This window comes from Macaca mulatta, chromosome 11 (assembly GCF_049350105.2).
Source record: "Macaca mulatta isolate MMU2019108-1 chromosome 11, T2T-MMU8v2.0, whole genome shotgun sequence".
Taxonomy (NCBI): domain Eukaryota; kingdom Metazoa; phylum Chordata; class Mammalia; order Primates; family Cercopithecidae; genus Macaca; species Macaca mulatta.
The window spans coordinates 8,472,618-8,492,550 of record NC_133416.1 but is presented as its reverse complement, the minus strand read 5'-3'; the positions used below and the strand labels follow the sequence as shown (position 1 = coordinate 8,492,550).

At 38.5% G+C, this 19,933-nt stretch overlaps 1 protein-coding gene across 10 annotated transcripts in view; it reads left to right on the top strand.

Moving 5' to 3' along the window:
* The window catches only part of CD163 (CD163 molecule), a 34,684-nt gene extending 17,192 nt beyond the window's left edge, over positions 1 to 17,492 (top strand). The window contains exons 7-17 of one of the 10 annotated variants that reach the window (XR_013400845.1): positions 652 to 966; positions 1,066 to 1,380; positions 1,752 to 1,844; positions 1,925 to 2,239; positions 3,322 to 3,642; positions 4,755 to 5,063; positions 5,429 to 5,467; positions 5,669 to 5,785; positions 7,178 to 7,273; positions 8,838 to 8,918; positions 17,188 to 17,492. Coding sequence is in view for 7 of the 10 variants with exons in the window: in XM_028829234.2 (XP_028685067.2) it covers positions 652 to 1,380; positions 1,752 to 1,844; positions 1,925 to 2,239; positions 3,322 to 3,642; positions 4,755 to 5,063; positions 5,429 to 5,467; positions 5,669 to 5,785; positions 7,178 to 7,273; positions 8,755 to 8,882 (2,147 nt within the window). In the remaining 3 variants the exon portion in view is untranslated. Of the gene's footprint in view, positions 1 to 651; positions 1,381 to 1,751; positions 1,845 to 1,924; positions 2,240 to 3,321; positions 3,663 to 4,077; positions 4,141 to 4,716; positions 5,064 to 5,428; positions 5,468 to 5,668; positions 5,786 to 7,177; positions 7,274 to 8,754; positions 8,919 to 17,187 lie in introns of those variants that run through there. The other 9 variants (XR_013400846.1, XM_077953515.1, XM_077953514.1 and 6 more) reach the window with 9 other exon arrangements.
* The last annotated feature ends 2,441 nt before the right edge of the window (positions 17,493 to 19,933 follow it).

Here is a 19,933-nt window from a genome sequence, read left to right as displayed (position 1 = left end):
AGAAAAAAGTATGGATGAAAATATATTTATTGGCAGTTGAGACATGTCCATTGAGCAGATGAGAAGGTTACGGACAGAACCTTGACTCAAGGAATACATGAAATGTTTTGATAAAGCAGTGTCAGAAAGAATGGAGGAGAAAATGGTGCAAAGAAGGGTCACGTATACCAAATGTAACAGACATCAAAAGGAAGAAGTCTGATGTTCATTTTGAAAATGAGAAGTATATTGAAAAGCTTTGCATAGAACAATTCAAAAAGGTTGAGCAGACCCCAGATTGCAGTGCATGCAGGAATGAGTGCAAGACTAAGAGACAGCGATAGTAGATACACATTGTTTGTGGTCTCTGATGTTATTATGAATAAAGTAAGCAAAATGTTGGAAGAACAGAGTTATCATTGCTTCTGGGGATGGTTGGCTGTGCAAGGTGAAGTCCCAGAATTCTCTCAGATGGATGAGTTCAGCTAGGAATAGGGAGGACTAGAATTATCCATACCCAACTTAAGGCAGAAAAGCCAAGACAAACAAGTGTAGGAAATCACTGAGCACCCTGGTCTCCATTTCCCATTCCACACCACCTTCCTCACCCTCATCATGAATGGAAATCTGGAAATCATATTATCTCTCACTGAAATAATATTTATTTTTCAGCCCACAGGGAACCCAGACTGGTTGGAGGAGACATTCCCTGTTCTGGACGCGTTGAAGTGAAGCATGGTGACACATGGGGCTCCGTCTGTGATTCGGACTTCTCTCTGGAAGCTGCCAGTGTTCTCTGTAGGGAATTACAGTGTGGCACAGTCGTCTCTATCCTGGGGGGAGCTCACTTTGGAGAGGGAAATGGACAGATCTGGGCTGAAGAATTCCAGTGTGAGGGACATGAGTCCCATCTTTCACTCTGCCCAGTAGCACCCCGCCCAGAAGGAACTTGTAGCCACAGCAGGGATGTTGGAGTAGTCTGCTCAAGTAAGACCCAGAAAACATCTTTAATTGGTTCTCATACTGTGAAAGGGACGGGGTTAGGGAATCATAGCTGTCTTTTTCTAAAGCCTTGTCTCCTTCCAGGATACACAGAAATTCGCTTGGTGAATGGCAAGACCCCATGTGAGGGCAGAGTGGAGCTCAAAACGCTTGATGCCTGGGGATCCCTCTGCAACTCTCACTGGGACATAGAAGATGCCCACGTTCTTTGCCAGCAGCTTAAATGTGGAGTTGCCCTTTCTACCCCAGGAGGAGCACATTTTGGAAAAGGAAATGGTCAGGTCTGGAGGCATATGTTTCACTGCACTGGGACTGAGCAGCACATGGGAGATTGTCCTGTAACTGCTCTGGGTGCTTCACTATGTCCTTCAGGGCAAGTGGCCTCTGTAATTTGCTCAGGTAAGAGGATGAGGGGCAGCCAGTGATGAGTCTTAAGAGAAGGTGTACATAGGGTTGAAGAACAAAAGTGAAATGCAGTGATCCATTTTGAAGGGTCATGAAAAGAATGAATACTAATTCATGCTTCAGAGTATTAACCTCATTTGTCTTTCAGAGGGTGAGCAAACCTAATTTTGATGGACTTTATAGTTATCCAGTGCTTACTATGTGCCAAGCCCATCTCAAAGCACCTGATTTATTCCAAACGTGTTGACCATCCACCTTCCCCTCTCTCTCTAAGCTATGTTTGTCCTCAACTCATCCATATAACATTTCGTCTGACTCCCCTAACCTTTTGTATCTTGTATGACTAAGTACTTTGGTGTTCGCAGGAAACCAGTCGCAAACACTGTCCTCATGCAATTCATCATCTCTGGGCCCAACAAGGCCTACCATTCCAGAAGAAAGTGCTGTGGCCTGCATAGGTGAGACTCTGTGACAAATCTATGAAAATATTAATAACGAGCAGAATGCTCGTTATTAATATTTTCATTTCTCTTTGCAGAGAGTGGTCAACTTCGCTTGGTAAATGGAGGAGGTCGCTGTGCTGGGAGAGTAGAGATTTATCATGAGGGCTCCTGGGGCACCATCTGTGATGACAGCTGGGACCTGAGCGATGCCCATGTGGTGTGCAGACAGCTGGGCTGTGGAGAGGCCATTAATGCCACTGGTTCTGCTCATTTTGGAGAAGGAACAGGGCCCATCTGGCTGGATGAGATGAAATGCAATGGAAAAGAATCCCGCATTTGGCAGTGCCATTCACATGGCTGGGGGCAGCAAAACTGCAGGCACAAGGAGGATGCAGGAGTTATCTGCTCAGGTAAATTATGCATATTACCTCTGGTCACAATTACATAGAGAAAGGACTGAGAGAGGGTAGTAAGGGGTATTAATCTTAAAGATTTTCCTGAAAAGTAGGTCCAAAAGGAACTATTGTGGGAGTCAGGACAACAGAAGTCTGGGTTTGATGTGCTGGTGGTACTTCATGAGCAAGGTAGTGTAACACTGTAAAGAGAAAAGACCAGAAATGGTCTTGTATATCATGAAAATGACAACAAAGTTCATAATGAAGGTTTTTAATAAATATATTTTGGGCTGGATATTAGATAGTGATCCAATGGCAACCCTTGATAATTACAGTGTTAATAAACAAGTAGATTTAAAGGGATAAGAAGAAATACGTATGTTGCATCATTCTACAGAAAAAAAGATAATTATCATGCCCAAGCAATTTTTCATGGCAGATAAATGAGACTTACTTGTCATAGAAACAAAAATTAGTGTGAGGTTACTGCCCTTGCTTTGTATACACGGTGAGTTTTAGAAAACATTCTGAAATTTTAAAATGTACTATTTCATAATATATTGGGGGAAACAGAACTATGATTCAGTAACAAGGAAGTGAAAAACTCTGTATCCCAGAAGTGATTTATTCCTATTTTAATGACATAAATCTGGTAGAAGACATGCATAGCAAAACTGTGAAGTGAGAGATGTACACAGAACATTGATTTTAGTGCCTGAGTGTCTAACAATTTTAACTATCAAAGACAGCTGCAAAAAAAAAAAAAGAATATTTTTGGGAAAAAATCCAAACTATGTAATTGAAAAAGGCTCTGAGCCTTTGAGTTCTGGAAAGTCTGTTAGAATCATTGAGGGCAATCTGAAGAGGTCTCTGAGTCCAAAACCTAAGACTAAAACACCTATAATGCATTTATAGAATAAATAAAATATTTTAATAATATCTATGAAATCATCTAGAAGCTACTAACGAATTATTAGTAACTGACATATTGTACCATTGTACCTATTTTTAAAGCCATTCTTACATCAAGGTAAAGGGAAGGAGTCTCTGAATCTTCAGAAAAGATGCAAAACTACTAATTCTGTGTTTCACTGCAGAGTTCATGTCTCTCAGATTGACCAGTGAAGCCAGCAGAGAGGCCTGTGCAGGGCGTCTAGAAGTTTTTTACAACGGAGCTTGGGGCAGCGTTGGCAGGAGTAGCATGTCTGAAACCACTGTGGGTGTGGTGTGCAGGCAGCTGGGCTGTGCAGACAAAGGGAAAATCAACCCTGCATCTTTAGACAAGGCCATGTCCATTCCCATGTGGGTGGACAATGTTCAGTGTCCAAAAGGACCTGACACGCTGTGGCAGTGCCCATCATCTCCATGGGAGAAGAGACTGGCCAGGCCCTCGGAGGAGACCTGGATCACATGTGACAGTGAGTATCCATTGACCTATGTGAAAATTCCATTCCGCAGTCCCACTGTCATCTTCTGATAAGGGACATTGGATTTTATTTTCCTATTCTCACACTGGCTTAAGTTGTTAGATCGAATTAAGCAAGAATGGGTAGCTTGTGGGTAATATCTGTTCTACCTGGATGGTGTAATTGGTTTTATTTAATTTGGCCTGTAGATATTCAGGATCAGCTTTTATTATTCTAAAGAATATCATACTCCCCATGATTGGCTTGAAAGATTTATTCAGTTGCTTTCTCTGAGGAGAAGAGAATATGTGATTTAATATTTGACTGTTGAGTGGTTTACCTTACCTTCCCATTTTTCTTTCAAATATTATCTTGTTACACTAATATAAGGAGAAAAGCAGTCAGAAATCAGAAAGATCAATTCTCAGGTATTTCCACATTCTACAGGTTTTTTGTTTTTTGTTTTTTTTTGTTTTTTTTTTTTTTTGAGACTGAGTTTTGCTCTTGTTTCCCAGGCTGGAGTGCAATGGTGTGATCTTGGCTCACTGTAACCTCTGCCTTCCAGGTTCACGCGATTCTCCTGCCTCAGCCTCCCGAGTAGCTGGCTGGGATTACAGGCATGAGCCACCACGCCCAGCTAATTTTGTATTTTTAGTTGAGCCGGGGTTTCCCCATGTTGGTCAGGCTGGTCGCAAACTTTTGACCTCAGGTGATCTGCCTGTCTTGGCCTCCCAAAGTGCTGGGATTACAGGCGTGAGCCACTGTGCCTGGCCTCTACATCTTCTTAAACTGTGAGATTTCTGTCAACCTGCCATCTCCCAAGATCTTGCCTATTTGAAAGAACTTGACATCACATATTTATAACGTTAACTTTAATCATTTAACATTTACTGGGTCACATTATGTATATTATGTGCAGGATGAAATATACCTAGTTGGCTGTAATGACAAGTCCTCTTATAAAAGATAAATTTTGTAAAAATTAAATTTTAAAATGCACATTCAGTAAAATTTTAAATAGGTTTTTGTTTTTTTTTTTAAGTTTCAAATCTTTTTTTTCACCTATGAACTCCTGGAAACTTTTAGAAGTCTTAGAAATAGCCTACATGTCTCTGATTTTTCAGACAAGATAAGACTACAAGAAGGACCCACTTCCTGTTCTGGACGTGTGGAGATCTGGCATGGAGGTTCCTGGGGGACAGTGTGTGATGACTCCTGGGACTTGAATGATGCTCAGGTGGTGTGTCAACAACTTGGCTGTGGTCCAGCTTTGAAAGCATTCAAAGAAGCAGAGTTTGGTCAGGGGACTGGACCCATATGGCTCAATGAAGTGAAGTGCAAAGGGAATGAGTCTTCCTTGTGGGATTGTCCTGCCAGACGCTGGGGCCACAATGAGTGTGGACACAAGGAAGACGCTGCAGTGAATTGCACAGGTAAGTGCCAGAAGCCTGGATTGAGCTTGGAATCTCTGGCAGCAAAGAGGGGTTGGGCAGTGATGTGTGTTGTGTAAAACCCGGACTTATCAACACAGGGATCTGGTGGGGATTGTCATTAGAGAATCATAATGTCTCTACTAAACGAATGATGAAAACAGTTGTTATATGTTGGCCTTCACCAAGGAGACACATACAACCTATATCCCCTGTGCAGAGGAAGAAAGACTAGACGACTCTAGTTTTAGGTGGGAAAGAGTCATTTACTTGGTTGAGAGGTACTAAGGGATCAGACAAGGAAATCAAAATGTTTGTTCTATATATCACGCAAAGAATTAAGCCTCTCTCTCTCTTTTCTCCTACAGATATTTCAGCGCACAAAACCCCACAAAAAGCCCCAACAGGTATATCATGGAGTTTGTGATGATAAGACCAATTATCTGCATACATAGAATTTTTCTTGTTTAGAAATTTTAGGTAGAAGTTCTGAGGATTTGATATTTACCTCAGGGATCCTGTATTTGACCTAAGAGAGAGTCAGTAACTAGCGACCTTGGTCTTTTTGATAAGACATGATCATATCTCTTGATATTTACTTTACTTAGGTCACACATCCCGTCAGTCATCCCTTATTGCAGTCGGAATCCTTGGAGTTGTTCTCTTGGCCATTTTCGTCGCATTATTCTTGACTCAAAAGCGAAGACAGAGACAGCAGCTTACAGGTTTGAGCCAAATTAGGGTTTATCTAGTATGTCTGCAGAATAAGGGGGTTCTTGGGAAGAAAAAAAATTAGACTCAAGTCTAATGGCCAGAAAGACGGAATCTAAAAGAGATTTGAGCAGTTTCTCAAAATAGAGGGAAGGGCCAGGATGGTGGCTCACACCTGTAATCCCTGCACTTTGGGAGGCTGAGGCAGGAGGATCGCTTGAGTCCAGGACTTCAAGACCAGCCTGGGCAACAGAGGGAGCTCCAATTTCTACATATTTTTTCTTTTTTTAAATAGAGAGAATAAGATTTCAGAGGAGAAAAGGGACTTTAGGTTGCATTGATGATTCCTGTGTTCTATCTACATGCTTAATTGGAACATTATAGAATTGAAAGTTCAGAATGAATATGTTAGACATTATTTAGGATGACTTTTTTACTTAAACATTTATTTTCTCTTACTATAATCAATCTCCTTATCACAAATTTTACTGTTCTGTTGGGCAATGTATTAGGCTCTGAAGATACAGACATGGACAATAAATCTTGGTGGAACTTCAAGTCCAGTGGAAGAGATATATATGTAAACAAATATACTACAATGTAGCCATTGTACATTAATAGAAAAAAGGAACAAAAGTGGCATAGAGAAAGGCGTAATTAACTGAAAGGGGAGGGGGATTACTGGAGGCTTCAAAGAGGCTTGGGGGACATATTTCAAACATAGAGGCTCAGAGAATTGGGTGAGGAACATTCTAGAGAAGAGTATATACAAGTGTAGAGAAGCCTAAAGGATGAAGCATTTCTTGTTTTTTTTCTGAGGGGTAGGGGGAGAAAAAGTTGAGTGCAAGGAGGGAGGCTGCTAAGTCTGAAGAAGAGAAAAGGCACAAATTATGAAGTTCTTGTGTTTCACATGAGATTCATAGTCATTAGAGTATTATGTAGGGGAGTGAAATGGTCAAGATATCTTTTAGGAAGATCTTTTGGCAACAGGATCTATGAAGATTAAAGGAGGACCACATGACTGACAGGAATGGCATTTTGTAACAGTTGAGGTAAAAAATGAAAAGTACTATAACTATAGTGAGAATGGAGGGGAGAAGAAAGACTTTTAAAGATACTTAAGAAAAGCTCCAGTGAGTTATGGAAGACTGCTTACCCAAATTATGGTCCTTGGGTAAAAATAGTGGGTTTTTACATTAATACAATGGCAGTGGGGAAGATTTAGCCTCATGCCTATTTCCTTTGAGTGTGGGGCGTTATAAAGGAAGAGCTTGGAAGTAGAATGGGATAGAAACAATAGCATGGATAAGGACGAGGTATGTTTGCAGCGCTGGGAAAAAGCACACATACAGGAAGGGAAATTTTATTATGATAGCTGATCCCTAACCTAGGATCTCTGTTTTCAGTTTCCTCAAGAGGAGAGAACTTAGTCCACCAAATTCAATACCGGGAGATGAATTCTTGCCTGAATGCAGATGATCTGGACCTAATGAATTCCTCAGGTCTGTGGGGTTCTTGGAGGGTCTATTGCCCAGGGGTTCAGATCAGGGGCTGCAATTGAGGCATAGACATTTTACTTTGATAAACAGCTAAAAAATTCTGAAAATGTAATAGGAAGCTTAGATGCATATAATGGACAAGAATGACTGAAAATTATTCCTGGAGAACATCAAAATTGCAATCATAAGGAGGCCTTTAGCTTAAGAGGTCTGTGATTATTCCTGATAGAGGTAGGAAAAGAACCATGCAGCAGAATATTATGACTTGGACCTCGTTTTATTAAAACAGAAATTAATCTTATGAAAGACTGTCATAAGTGACAGTTTAACTTTTTTCTTTAAATAAATTTTGTTGTGTATATTTAAGGCATACAACATGATTTTTTTTTTTTTTTTTTTTTTTTTTGAGGCGGAGTCTTCACTCTGTCGCCCAGGCTGGAGTGCAGTGGCACCATCTCGGCTCACTGCAAGCTCCGCCTCCCGGGTTCGCGCCATTCTCCTGCCTCAGCCTCCGGAGTAGCTGGGACTACAGGCGCCCGCCACCGCGCCCGGCTAATTTTTTGTATTTTAGTAGAGACGGGGTTTTACCGTGTTAGCCAGGATGGTCTCGATCTACTGACCTCGTGATCCGCCCGCCTCGGCCTCCCAAAGTGCAGGGATTACAGGCGTGAGCCACTGCGCCCGGCCAACAACATGATTTTATGGGATGTAAATAGATAGTAAAAATCTTACTAAAGCAAAGCAAATTAACATCATCTGACATAGTAACCCTTTTTTGTGGTGTTCTTGTGGCAAGAGCAGCTAAAACCTACTCACTTAACATGAGTCCTATATACGGTACAATTTTATTGCCTGTAATCCTACTGTTGTAAATTAGACCTCTAGACTCGTTCATCCTACATAGCTGCTACTTTGTATCTTCTGACCTATGTATGTCTTTCTCAGTTTCTTCCATTCCCATTTCCTGTCACTTTTTTTCTCTAGCTTGATATTTATTATATTTTTCCCTAAAAGTCGAAAACCTTAAACTTTCCATATCTTTATTGCATGAGAAGCCATCAAAATCCACAGGACTAGCCTTATTTCTCATCACATCATGCTGTTGTGTCCTTGAACTTCTGTTTAGCACCAATGCACTAATTGTGCCTCTGGGGCAGGATAACTTTACTGGGTTGGAAGAAATATCCCAAAAACCATTGTCTTTATCCATGAAGGGTCCCTGACCTTCTGAGAGGGGCCTGCCTCACTTCTTCAATCCAAAGAATTATGCATCTGCCACTGTGTCAGGGAATATATTTAAGGTATAAGAAACATGTACTGTGTCAGGAAACATATTTAAGGAATAGGAAAGACTTTCTCTGCCCTGTGACTCACCCATGCTTGCCTTCCTAGTTATGGGTAGTGTTTTCAGTTGCTCAAAGAGCCTCACAGTTATGTGAGGAGAGGTCTGGTTTATTTCCCAGTAATTATTTTCTTCCTTTCAGAAAATTCCAATGAGTCAGCTGATTTCAATGCTGCTGAACTAATTTCTGTGTCTAAATTTCTTCCTATTTCTGGAATGGAAAAGGAGGCCATTCTGAGACACACTGAAAAGGAAAATGGGAATTTATAACCCAGTGAGGTGAGTGATGAGAATTTATTAGTCATTGTTCAAAACAGCTACATTCCTTTTGAGGATTGAGAGCTCTTCTGGCATTAGAAAGAAAGAATGTAATATACATATTTTATATGCTTATGTGCATATATTTGTATATGTATATATCTATATTGAGAATATATAAAAGCTTATAAATATGATTCATCTCTTAATTATACACATACATATATAGTAAGAAATAATAACACATCCATGGAGCTAAGGAGAAACTGAGTAAGCAAATATAAATTAATCTTTTGAAGACATTACAGGTATCATTTCAGGAAAAAGATAAGACATATTATACATCTGCATTGTATAATACATGCTATGGTAAAGACTGTACAAGACACTACAAGAATACAGAAAGTTTGCCTGAGAAACTTTGGGGTTGTTGTAAGGTGATGTGATATTGAAGGTAAACTTTAAAAATGACTGAAAAATAGACAGTTCCAAAGAAAGTTCACAATATGTGCAAACTAGAGGCAGAAAAAAGAACTATGCCTTTACGGAACTATTAGAAATTTTTTATTCAAAAACATATATTGAACATATTTATGGTAACAAGTAGTACCTCGAGCACTGAAGATACAGAGATAAAAGAGACTATTGGCAAAGACATGATTGTTTAATAAAAGATATCATAGTCTATAGGTGGTAATATGAAGAGGCCATATAGAGAGAAGCGAGGTGGTTAGAATCTAAGCTGAAAAGGCTGCAGAGAGCCCTGTAATGAATGGTCTTACCTGCTATACTTTATGTTCATCTTTCATTTGGGGGTCTGTTGAAGAGGTGATGATGAGCTTTGAAAGTTTCAGATGAGACAAGATGATTAGAATTGCATTTTCACAATTTGCTTTCATGAGAAAAACATAAAAAAAATTTCAAATGTGAACAAGATGTATAGTTAAGCTACACATCAAGAGAAAAAGTTTGTGAAATGAGTTACTAGATACATTTTCTGTTTCTAAAATAATTTGGGGAAGACTACATCTAGAAATGAAATGTAGAAAAAGTTTTTTTATAGAAATACTATATATTGTATATACGAAATATAGATTGAGACAAAGGATAAGAGTTGGAATTCTTAAAGCAAACGAAATGTAAATTGTGAATATCTATAAAATGCACAGCTGATTTTACATACTATATATATACACACACAGATACATGGAGTTCTTATAAACTGTACAGAGCACAAAAGGGTTAATATATGTGAATGTAAATTGTGTGTATGTATGTGTATGTGTAACGTCCAATAGATAATTGGGCAAAGCTATGAAAAGACAATTCAGACAAAATGAATTTCAAATGACGGACATTTTTAAATGTCTGGAGGATTGAAATTATAATTAACAATGAGGTATCACTTTATACAAATCAGACTAACAAAAATTTGAAATACCATCAATATTTATTACTGGCTGGAATACAGAGAAAAAGGCCATTTCAAACACTGCTCTTGGAAGTGTGAGATATGGTAGGTAGCCTTTGGAGAAAGCAATCTGGCAACTTCTATTAAAAATTATTTTCAAAGATTCATAGAGCCTTTGACCCAGCAATTCTCTCCCTGAGAATTTCTTCCATACCAATAAAGTCACCAGTGTGTAATGAGAAATACACAAAGATTCCTTTTTGCAAGGTTGTTGAAAGTGGCAACAAACTAGAAACAAAGTGAATGCCAGTTGACAGAGTAGTGGCTGGAAATATTATGGTTTAGGCAACTAAAAAAGAAAAAAATCATCTATAAAATATAATAATATGATTCCATTTATGTATGGGCTATAATCAAATATAATGTTTACATCTATAAAATTATGCATTTGTATGTGCATAAAGAAGCTAAAAATTCTAGTGTTGTAAACTGAGAACCATGAATAATATTTGATTTATAATCTGAAGCATATGAATGTTTTCTGATATGATAAATAATAATTGAACTACTTTTCCCTTAAAGAGTAATCACCGCTGAATAACTGCTTCAGAATCACATGAGGGTGCTTTTAAAAAATGGCGATTCTTTTTTTTTTTTTTTTTTTAATCTTTAAGTTCTGGGATACATGTGTTGAACATGCAGGTTTGTTACATAGGTATACATGGGTCATGGTGGTTTGTTGCACCTATCAACCTGCCATCTAGGTTTTAAGCCCTGCATGCATTAGGGGCTTAAATTTGTCTTAATGCTCTCCCTCCCTTTGCCCCCTACCCCCCGGCAGGCCCTGGTGTGTGATGTTCCCCTCCCTGTGTCCACGTGTTCTCATTGTTCAACTCCAACTTATGAGTGAGAACATGCTATTTTGGTTTTCTGTTCCTGTGTTAGTTTGCTGAGAATGATGGTTTCCAGCTTCATCCATATCCCTGCAAAGGACATGAACTCATTCTTTTTTTATGGCTGCATAGTATTCCATGGTGTATATGTACCACGTTTTCTTTATCCAGTCTATCATTGATGGGCATTTAAGTTGGTTCCATGTCTTTGCTGTTGCAAATAGTGCTGCAATAAACATACGTATACTTGTGTCTTTAGAGTAGAATTATTTATAATCCTTTGGGTGTATACCCAGTAATGGGATTGCTGGGTCAAATGGTATTTCTGGTTCTAGATCCTTGAGGAATTGCTACATTGTCTTCCACAATAGTTGAACTAATTTACACTCCCACCAACACTGTAAAAGCATTTCTATTTCTCCACATCCTCTCCAGCATCTGTTGTTTCCTGACTTTTTAATGATCACCATTCTAACTGGCATGAGATGGTATCTCATTGTGGTTTTGGTTTGCATTTCTCTAATGACCAGTGATGATGAGCTTTTCGTCATGTTTATTGGCCACATAAATGTCTTCTTTTGAGAAGTGTCTGTTCATATCCTTTGCCCACTTTTTGATGGGGTTGTTTGTGTTTTTCTTGTAGATTTGTTAAAGTTCCTTGTAGATTCTGGATATTAGCTCTTTGTCAGATGCATAGATTGCAAAAGTTTTCTCCCATTCTGTAGGTTGCCTGTTCACCCTAAATGATAGTTTATTTTGCTGTGTAGAAGCTCTTTAGTTTAATTAGATCCCATTTGTCAATTCTTGGCTTTTGTTGCAATTGCTTTTGGTGTTTTAGTTATGAAGTCTTTGCCCATGCCTATGTACTGAATGTTACTGCCTAGGTTTTCTTCTAGGGTTTTTATGCTTTTAGGTCTTATGTTTAAGTCTTTAATCCATCTTGAGTTAATTTTTGTATAAAGTGTAAGGAAGTGGTCCAATTTCTGTTTTCTGCATATGGTTAGCCAATTTTCTCAGCACCATTTATTAAATAGGGAATCCTTTCCCCATTGCTTGTTTTTGGCAGGTTTATTGAAGATCAGATGGTTGTAGAGGTGTGGTGTTACTTCTGAGGCCTCTGCTCTTTTCCATTGGTCTATATATCTGTTTTGGTACCAGTACTATGCTGTTCTGATAACTGTAGCCTTGTAGTATAGTTTGAAGTCAGATAGCTTGATGCTTCCAACTTTGTTCTTTTTGCTTAGGATTGTCTTGGCTATACAGGCTCTATTTTGGTTCCATATCAAATTTAAAGTAGTTTTTTTCCAATTCTGTAAAGAAAGTCGATGGTAGCTTGATGGGAATAGCATTGAATCTATAAATAACTTTGGGCAGTATGGCCATTTTCACAATATTGATTCTTCCTATCTATGAGCATGGAATGTTTTTCCATTTGTTTGTGTCCTCTTTTCTTTCCTTGAGCTCTGGTTTGTAGTTCTCCTTGAAGAGGTGCTTCACATCCCTTGTAAGTTGTATTCCTAGGTATTTGATTCTCTTTGTAGGAATTGTAAATGGGAGTTCACTAATGATTTGGCTCTCTGCTGGTCTATTATTGGTGTATAGGAATGCTTGTGATTTTTGCACATTGATTTTGTATCCTGAGACTTTGCTGAAGTTGCTTATCTGCTTAAGGAGTTTTTCGGCTGAGATGATGCGGTTTTCTAAATATACCCTTGTGTCGTCTGCAACAAGAGATCATTTGAGTTCTTTTTCCTGTTTGAATATGCTTTATTTCTTTCTCTTGCCTGATTGCCCTGGCCAGAACTTCCAATACTCTGTTGAATAGGAGTGGTGAGAGAAGACATCCTTGTCTTGTGCTGGTTTTCAAAAGGAAAGCTTCTAGGTTTTGCCCATTCAGTATGATATTGGCTGTGGGTTTGTCATAAATAGCTTATTATTTTGAGATACGTTTCATCAATACCCAGTGTATTGAGAGTTTTTAGCATGAAGCATGTTGAATTTTATCGAAGGCCTTTTCTACATCTATTGAGATAATCATTGAGTTTTTGTGATTGGTTCTGTTTATATGATGGATTACATTTACTGATTTGCATATGTTGAACCAGCCTTACATCCAGGGATGAAGCCAACTTGATTGTGGTGGATAAGCTTTTTAATGTACTACTGGATTTGGTTTGCCAGCATTTGATTGAGGATTTTCGCATCAATGTTCATCAGGGATATTGGCCTGGTATTTTCTTTTCTATGTTGTGTCTCTGCCAGGTTTTGGTATTAGGATGATGTTGGCCTCATAAAATGAGTTAGGGAGGAGTTTCTCTTTTTCTATTGTTTGGGATAGTTTCAGAAGGAGGAATGGTGTTAGTTCTTAGCTCATCTTTGTACCTCTGGTAGAATTCGGCTTTGAATTCTATCTGGTCATGGTTTTTTTTTTTTTTTTTTTGGTTGGTAAGCTATTAATTACTGCCTCAATTTCATGACTTGTTATTGGTCTATTCAGATTTGACTTCTTCCTCGTTTAGTCTTGGGAGGATGTATGTGTCCAGGAATGTATCCATTTCTTTTAGATTTTCTAGTTTATTTGTTTAGAGGTGTTTATAGCATTCTCTGATGGTAGTTTGCATTTCTGTGGGATCAGCGGTGATATCTCCTCTATAATTTTTTATTATATTTACTTGATTCTTCTCTCTTTTCTTCTTTATTAGTCTGGCTAGTGATCTGTCTATTCTGTTGATCTTTTCAAAAAACCAGTTCCTGGATTGATTGATTTTTGAAGGGTTTTTCATATCTCTATCCTTCAGTTTTGTTCTGATCTTAGTTATTTCTTGTCTTCTGCTAGCTTTTGAATTTGTTTGCTCTTCTCTAGTTCTTTTAGTTGTGATGTTAGGGTGTTGATTCTAGATATTTCCCACTTTCGGATGTGGGCATTTAGTGCTATATATTTCCCTCTTAACACTGCTTTAGCTGTGTCCCAGAGATTTTTGTATGTTGTGTCTTTATTCTCATTGGTTTCAAAGAACTTCATTATTTCTACTGTAATTTCGTTACTTATTCAGTAGTCATTCAGGAGCAGGTTGTTCAGTTTCCATGTAGTTGTAAAGTTTTGAGTGAGTTTCTTAATCTTGAGTTCTAATTTGATTGCACTGTGGTTTGTGAGACTGTTTGTTATGATTTACATTCTTTTGTACTTGCTGAGGAGTGTTTTATTTCCAATTATGAGGTCAATTTTAGAACAAGTGCTATGCAGTGCTGAGAAGAATGTATATTCTGTTGATTTGGAGTGGAGAGTTCTGTCAATGTCTATTAGGTCCATTTGGTCCAGAGCTGTGTTCAAGTTCTGAATATCCATGTTAATTTTCTGTCTCATTGATCTGTCTAATATTAGACAATGGGGTGTTAAAGTCTCCCACTACTATTGTGTGGGAGTCTAAGTCTATTTATAGGTCTCTAAGAACTTGTTTTATGAACCTGGGTGCTCCTGTATTGGGTGCATATATATTTAATATAATTAGCTCTTCTTGTTGCATTGATTTCTTTACTATTATGTAATGCCCATCTGTGTCTTTTTTAATCTTTATTGGCTTAAAATCAGTTTTATCACAGACTAGAATTGCAACCCTTTTTTCTTTTTTTCCTTTTTTTTTGCTTTCCATTTGCTTGTTATGTTTTCCTCCATCCCTTTATTTTGAGCCTATGTGTGTCTTGCACATGAGATGGGTCTCCTGAATACAGCAAACCAATGGATCTTGACTCTTTATCCAATTTGTCAGTCTGTGTGTTTTAATTGGGGGCATTTCACCCACTTACATTTAAGGTTAATATTGTTATGTGTGAATTTGATCCTGTCATCATGATGCTAACTGGTTATTTTGCACATTAATTGATGCGGTTTCTTCATAGTGTCATTGGTCTTTATATTTTGGTGTGTTTTTACAATGGCTAGTACTGGTTTTTCCTTTCCATATTTAGTGCTTCCTTCAGGAGCTCTTGTAAGGCAGGCCTGGTGGTGACAAAATCCCTCAGCATTTGCTTTTCTGTAAAGGATCTTATTTATCCTTCACTCATGAAGCTTAGCTTGGCTGAATATGAAATTCTGGGTAAAATTATTTCCTTTATGAATGTTAAATATTGGCCCCCACTCTCTTCTGGCTTGTATGGTGTCTGGAGAAAGATCCACTCTTAGTCTGATGGGCTGCCCTTTGTAGGTAACCTGACCTTTCTCTCTGGTGTCCTTAACATTTTTTCATTCATTTCAACCTTGGAGAAACTGAAGATTATGTGTCTTGGGGTTGCTCCTCTCAAGGAGTATTTTAGTGGTGTTCCCTGTATTTCCTGATCTTGGCCTGTCTTGCTAGGTTGGGGAAGTTCTCCTGGATAATATCCTGAAGAGTGTTTTCCAACTTGGTTCCATTCTCCCCATCACTTTCAGGTGCACCAATCAATCATAGGTTTGGTCTTTTCGCATAGTCCCATATTTCTTGGAGGCCTTGTTGTTCCTTTTCATTCTTTTTTCCTCCAATCTTGTCTTCATTCCTTTTTTCAGTAAGTTGATCTTCAATTACTGTTATCCTTTCTTCTGCTTGATTGATCTGGTTATTGATACTTCTGTATGCTTCATGAAGTTCTCATGCTGTGTTTTTCACCTCCATCAGGTCATTTATGTTCTCTAAACTGGTTATTCTAGTTAGCAGTTCCTGTAACCTTTTATCAAGGTTCTTAGCTTCCTTGCATTGGGTTAGAACATGCTCCTTTAGCTCAGACAAGTCTGTTAGTATCCACCTTCTGAAGCCTACTTCTGTCAGTTCATCAAACTCATTATCTGTCCAGTTTTGTGCCCTTGCTGGAGAGGAGTTGTGATCATTTAAAGGAGAAGAGCCATTCTGGTTTTTGGAACTTTCAGCATTTATGCACTGGTTTTTCCTTCTTCATTGATTTATCTACCTTTGATACTTGAGGCTGATGACCTTTGTTGGGGTTTTTGTGTGGGGGTCCTTTTGGTTGATGTTGATGTTACTGATTTCTGTTTGTTAATCTTTCTTATAACAGAGTCAGGCCCCCTTCTGTAGTTCTACTGCAGTTTGCTGGAGGTCCACTCCAGACCCTGTTTGCCTGGATATTACCAGTGAAAGCTGCAGAACAGCAAAGATTGCTGCTTTCTCCTTCCTTTGGAAGTTTTGTCCCAGAGGGGTACTGGCCTCATGCCAGCCAGAGCTCTCCTGTATGAGGTGTCTGTTGACCCCTGCTCAGAGGTCTCTCCCAGTCAGGAGGCATGGGGGTCAGCGACCCACTTGAGGAGGCAGTCTGTCCCTTAGCAGAGCTCGTGTGCTGTGCTGGGAGAATTCTCCATGTCAGGATTTGCTGCTCTCTTTAGAGCCAGAAGACAGGAACGTTTAAGTCCGCTGAAGCTGCACCCACAGTCGCCCCTTCCCCCAGGTGCTCTGTTCCAGGGAGATGGGAGTTTTGCTGCCTTTCTTTCAGAGATGCCCTGCCCAGAGAGGAGGAATCTAGAGAGGCCTTCTGGCCACGGCCTCTTTGGCCTCCTTAGCACTGTCAGGGGAAAACCGCCTACTCAAGTCTCAGTAATGACAGATGTCCCTCCCCTGACCAAGCTTGATTGTCCGAGGTCTACTTCAGACTGCAGTGCTAGCATTGAGAATTTCAAGCCAGTGGTTCATGGCTTGCTGCGCTCTGTGGGAGTGGGACCCGCTGAGTGAGACCACTTGGTTCTCTTGCTTCAGCCCCCTTTCCAGGGGAGCGAACGGTTCTGTCTCCCTGGGGTTCCAGGTGCCACTCAGTTGGAAAGGCAGAAACCACCCAACTTCTGCGTTGGTCTCACTGGGAGCTGCAGACTGGAGCTGTTCCTATTCAGCCATCTTGCCAGCTTCTAAAAATGGCATTTCTTAATTTTACTGTATTTCCATGGAATAAAAGTAATTCTTACACACACTGAAGTTAAAAAAAAATAGCATTTAAAATTTCTGCTCGGGAAAGTAGTATAATTTTTAACACAAGTCAGTTTGTCTCTGTGTTATAATGTAATGAATTCTTATATGCATATGAAGAGGAAAATGACAATTTTCTATTTATGGTTTTGGTTCAGCCTTGAAGATACCTTGATGAAGACCTGGACTATTGAATGGAGCAGAAATTCACCTCCCTCACTGACTATTACAGTTGCATTTTTATGGAGTTCTTCTTCTCCTAGTATTCCTAAGACTGCTGCTGACTTTATAAAAATTAAGTTTGTGAATGTGACTACTTAATAGTGTATATGAGACTTTCAAAGGAATTAAATAGGTAAATAAATAAGAATATTACTGATTTGAGTTTGCTTTAATTACTTGTCCTTCATTCTATTAATTTCTAAATGAGCTTCCTAATTTTTTGTAGAGTTTCCTAGGCGTATTATAATGTGTTTTATTTGACAGTGTTTCAATTTTCATGTAGAGTACTATATATACTTTTTCTTATTTGGTTTGAATAATTTTTCTATTACCAAATAAAAATAAGTTTATTTTTACTTTAGTTTTTCTAAGAAACGGAAAGTTAATGGTATTGAAGGGTCTGTAAATAATATATGGTTAATTTTATAAGGCATGACTCACAACAGTTCTTTAACTGCTTTTTGTTACTGTAATTCTGTTCACTGGAATGAAATGCATAGCCACACCTGGTAAGGGCACAAAGACTCAGTGGTGTAGTTTCTCATTCCTCAGGACATTATAACTAAAGCTGAAATAAATACATAAGCTATGTCTTTTCTATATAAATATAATGGTCATAAAGTAAGTTTGTATATTACTAAAAGTTACTTATGATACATATTCACATAAAGAAAAGTTGGCATTTAAAGTAGTACAACATTAAACTTAGGGTCCACTAACTTGCTAACTATCGTAGTTTTCTATGCAATTAATTTTTTTAAAATTTCAGTGGGTCCACCATAAGTGTGTATATTTATGGGATATATAAGATATTTTGATAAAGGCACACAATGTGTAATTGTCACATCAGGGTAAATGAGGTATTCATCACCTCAAGCATATATCCTTCGTGTTATTTTTTAAGTGACAAAATTTTACATATTTATCATGTTCAATATGATATTTTGAAATATGTATACATTGTGGAATGACTAGATCAAGCTAATTGACATATGCATTACTTAACATACTTATTTTTTTCTGGTGGAGAACACTTAAAACCTACTCCTCTGAGTGATTTTCGAGAATACAATACCGGGATATGAACTGTAGTCACCAGTTGTGACTACAGTTGTGCGGTAGATCTCTTGAACTTTCTCCTCCTACCCAACTGAAATTTTGTACCCTTTGACCTCCCGACACCTTCCCCCAGCTACTGGTAACCACCACTCTACTCTCTGTTTCTATAAGTTCAACTTTTTCACATTCCACATATAAATGAAATAATATAGCATTTGTCTTTCTGTGCCTGGCTTATTTCACTTAACATAATGTCCTCTAGGATCGTTTGTGTTGTTGCAGAGCACAGGATTTCCCTCTTTTTAAAGGCTAAATAGTATTCCATTGTGTATATATACCACGTTTTCTTCATTCATCCATCAGTGGACACTTAGGTTGATTCCATATGTGGGTTATTGTGAATAGTGCTGCAATAAACATGAGCATGCAGATGTCTCTTCAACATACTGATTGCCTTTACTTTGGAAATGTACACAGAAGTGGAATTGCTGAATCACATGGTAATTCTATTTTTAATTTTTAAGGTTGTCCTAATTTACATTCTCACCACTAGTTTACAAGGGATCCCTTTTCCCCACAACCTCATCAATCCTCATCTTTCATCTTTTTTATTATAGCTATCTAATAGGTATAAGGTGAGGTGATATCTCATTGTGGTTTTAATTTACCTTTTCCTGATGATTAGTGATGTTGAGCATTTTTTTTTTCATATACCTGTTGGTCATTTGTATGTTTTCTTTTGAGAAATATCTGTTGTTTTGCCCATTTTTAATCAGGTTGTTTTCTCAATATTGAGTTGAGTTCTCTCTGTATTTTGGATATTAACCCATTATCAGTATGATGTAAACTCATTTGTTTATGTTCATCTTTGTTGTCTGTGTTTTATTTCCAAAAAATCATTGTCATGAAATTTCCCCCGTGCCCCGCCCTTTATTATTATTATTATTATTATTATTATTATTATACTTTAAGTTCTGGGACACATGTGCAGAACATGCCGTTTTGTTACATAGGTATACATGTGCCATGGTGGTTTGCTGCACCTATCAACCTGTCATCCAGGTTTTAAGCCCTGCAGGTTCTAAGGTATTTGTCCAAATGCTCTCCGTCTCCTTGCACCCAACTCCCTGACAGGCCCCTGCGTGTGACATTGCTCTCCTGTGTCCATGTGGTCTCATTGTTCAACTCCCACTTAGGAGTGAGAACATGCGGTGTTTGGTTTTCTGTTCCTGTGTTAGTTTGCTAATAATGTTGGTTTCCAGCTTCATCCATGTCACTGCAAAGAACATGATCTCATTCTTTTTAATGGCTGCATAGTGTTCCATGGTGTATATGTGCCACATTGTCTTTATCCATTCTATCATTGATGGACATTTGGGTTGGTTCCAAGTCTTTGCTATTGTGAATAATGCCACAATAAAGATACGTGTGCATGTGTCTTTATAGTGGAATGATTTATAATCTTTTGGGTATATACCCAGCAATGAGATTGCTGGGTCAAATGGTATTTCTAGTTCTAGATCCTTGAGGAACTGCCAC